Below are 3,606 nucleotides of genomic sequence, written 5' to 3' on the forward strand. Positions count from 1 at the left end.
GACACCACTTACAATTTTTGCGGCCCCAGAAAGTTGTCGAACCGGCGTGGTACCCAAATATTTTATCTTGCCTTACATCGTTGTAATTTTAAATTTATAAGTTTGGGCTACGTTTATTTTTTTACCAAAAAATCACCGCCATTGACCATAAACATAAATGATGACGAAGGTTGTGTGGCAGTATTGGGGGGCATAGTTGAAATTTTTGGGTTGATTTGAAGTTCCACATCTCCTCCATCTATATACGTATAATCTTAAAAACATAACCTCCCCCCATAGTTAATACAATTCCTAACGGCTAAGAAACATAACTCATACATTCTCAAAAAAAAAAAGAAAAAAAGAAAAAAAGAAACATAACTCATATATAAGTCAAATGCCAAATTACAATAGACACATAAAATGACAATAAATAAAAAACTTATTTTACAAAAAAGATCCAACCTTCAAAAACAGAACTCACAAGACAAATGCAAATTAAAGTCACACGTAATATGACTTGACATATACAGAGCTTATTTTCAAACAAAATTAAGCTAAATTGACAAAGATGATCACTTTGTCAAATGACTTTTACTTTTTTAATGTTTTCCTCTTGAATAGTTACATGGAAATGGCATACACCAATTTATTGCACCACACCGTATTTTAATTTATCAAATGATACCTAGTCAAATTATGCATATCGCACCACACCATATTTTAATTTATCCAATTATACCTAGTCAAATTATGCATATATCTGAGCATGAAGGCGAGGAGTGAGATAGACGTCAAGCGGGGTAGCTTTTTGGTTTGTAAGTCCACCTTTCTCTGTCATGTCCACAGGTTCATCTGATGGGCTTGAAATTTCAAAAGCATGCAACAAAGTAGCAAGTGTGAGTTGCGTAACTTGCAAGGCAAATGAGATCCCAGGGCACATTCTTCTACCGCTACCAAATGGTATCAATTCAAAATTTTGGCCTCTAACATCAACATCCTTGTGAGTTGTAAGAAATCTTTCAGGTCGAAATTCATTAGGATCCACCCACACATTTGGGTCTCGATGGAGTTTTGGAAGATTAACAATAAGTCGTGTGCCTGCTGGGACGTGGTAACCAACCAAAGTACAGTCTTCCATTGATTCGTGTGGCACTAGGAGTGGTGCAGCAGGGTATAAACGCATTGTTTCTTTGAGGATAGCTTGGAGATATACCAAATTTTTCATATCTGATTCCTTCACTTGCCTTTCTCGACCAATATGGATGTCTAATTCTTCTTGAGATTTTGTTAAGGTCTCAGGGTTGTTGAGAAGTAAAGAGAGAGCCCATGTCAATGTTATTGTTGATGTGTCTGAAGCCGCTAAGATAAGGGCCTACAAAAGTAACATAATATGAATTGGTGATCGGTTAGAATGTTAGATGATCGGCTAAAGCTTTAAGATTTCTAGCCATGATCCAAGAATCAAATTTAGTAGCAGCAAGAATTCAGATTGCATTAAGAATTCAAAACTTGCATTAAGAAAATGACATGCCTTCAAGTTCAGGATTTAAATAAACCATTATGCAAAAGATAATTATCATGAAATAGTTTGAGCCTTTTAATTTTGTAAAATGAAGTTCCAGATCCACGTTGAATTTTATGTGAGACGTGAGAAATACAAATATTCTGTATCACTTTTTTTGGTGTACTTTATGCTTCATTAATTGTGATACGCCATGTGTCTAATTTTATTTTATTTCATTTAAAACTTCAATTATTTTATAAAATTAAAAAAGTAAAGACAATACACGATAAGTTGTGATTCGTAAAATATATAGTGGAATACAAAAAGTAGTACAGAGAATTTGTATTTCTTACATAGGCCATGCATGTGTTCATCTACCTAAGAAATTTAATTGTTACTCTACAAAGTCAATAGATCGACTCCACAAATTCAATAGAGTAGTGTTTATTACACAAATTATTTTATACAATTTTACAAACACACAAAAAAAGGTTATAATTTCAGTTTTTTTTTTTTTCACTTGTTAAAATTTGTGTAAAATAATGTGTGTAAAAAGTTAACGTAATTAAAAATATGTAGCAAATGGGATTTTGCAAATATATTATACAATGTCTGAATTAATAGGGTTATCAAGAGCTTACCAGGCATGTAGCTTTGACGATTGTATCAACATCATAATTGGAAGTCTCATCATCGTCAGTGACAATGGATAGCATTACATCCATAAAATCTTGGTGTTCCTTCACCCCACCAGAAATTTTCCTCTGCTTATGCGCCTTTAGCCATTCTTCAGCCACATCATCCAATTCTTTGGCAGTTTTCTTCATGGCTTTCTCGCTTCCCCCCACGTCCAACCACCTTAGATATGGAAGTGCATCTGAGACCACAAACTCTCCACTCAAATCCATAAACTCTCTCAATGCCTTTCGGCACTGATCATTTCTATCATTCTCAACCTTGGTCGCTGCCTTACCAAATCGTTGTCCTACAACCATCCTACATATTACGTTTAGGGCTGTGTACCCTAGCCATCTCTCAATCTCCAAAAACACCTTGTTGTTCTTGACCAATAGCTTATGTATCTCTTTTATAGAATCATTTACCTCAGCCTCTCGAATGTGTTTGAGCGTTTCAAGGCGGTGGTTTGAGAGGACCTCTAGCGTGGCCATTTTTCTCACTTGGCGCCAGAAGGGACCATAAGGGCTGAACCCAATCATGGCATAGTTGTAGCCCAAGATTTCTAGAGCTAAACCTTTAGGACGGTTGGCAAAGGCTTTGTCATTGGTAGTAAAACACTCTTTGGCTATCTCCCAACTGCTTACTATTATTGTTTGATGCACACCCAACCAAATTGTGAAGATTGGTCCATACTTTTCAGCCATGTTACCCAAGGCTATATGAGCCGGTTGTGACCCTCCTAACTGGTGGAGGTGGCCAATCAAAGGCCAAGCCCCACCAGCTTCTGGTAGAACTGATCTCTTTTTAGTAGCAGTTCTTTGAACTCTTCTTGATATCCATATTAGAAAAAATATGAACATGAAAATGGTGAATATGCTAGCCATAGAATTTGTGAAGAATGGGTGGGAGAAGAGCATGATTGATGTTTCTGGTGAGTGACAATTAATGGTTTTGTAGTAAAATATATATAGCCCAAACTAGTAACGAGGTGGTTCTTACAAGATAACGTGGCAAGCAAGCTGAAAAATAAATATGGATTGTCATTTTATATCTTACGTACCCAAAGATATTCTCGTCTTATCTCGATGTCATTTTACATTACAAATCCGGCCTAATTTTACCACAAATCCAAAAACAGAAACATTGATGGCAAAGGATCTTCGCATTAAAATCCATCATTTTACTCTAATTGTAATTCCGACACATAAGATACGTGATATTTACAAAATCAATGGTGTTAAAAGATTCATATAAATCACACAAAATCAAATAAATGTTATATGTCTTACACCTATCTAAAAATTAAAGAGATTTAGAAGATTTAAGTTGGAGTAATCTTATTTTATCAGGTTATTGTTTGTTTGACTCGATTATAGCTTTATATAGCTTATAGTCAGTGGTGGCTCCACATATAAGCTAGGATGATCACAAAATTATCCTGA

The 3,606-nt window shown here is 35.3% G+C and overlaps 1 protein-coding gene across 1 annotated transcript; it reads right to left on the reverse strand.

Moving 5' to 3' along the window:
• Window positions 1-442: 442 nt before the first annotated feature.
• LOC142621682 (strychnine-10-hydroxylase-like) lies at window positions 443-3,301 on the reverse strand. The gene is made up of 2 exons (XM_075795019.1): window positions 2,128-3,301; window positions 443-1,354 (listed from the first exon to the last, which is right to left on the reverse strand). Exons 1-2 carry the CDS (start codon window positions 3,079-3,081, stop codon window positions 731-733), a joined length of 1,578 nt encoding a protein of 525 aa, XP_075651134.1. The 5' UTR covers window positions 3,082-3,301; the 3' UTR covers window positions 443-730.
• Between the last annotated feature and the right edge of the window lie 305 nt (window positions 3,302-3,606).

Source organism: Castanea sativa, chromosome 1 (assembly GCF_040712315.1).
Source record: "Castanea sativa cultivar Marrone di Chiusa Pesio chromosome 1, ASM4071231v1".
Taxonomy (NCBI): Eukaryota; Viridiplantae; Streptophyta; class Magnoliopsida; order Fagales; family Fagaceae; genus Castanea; species Castanea sativa.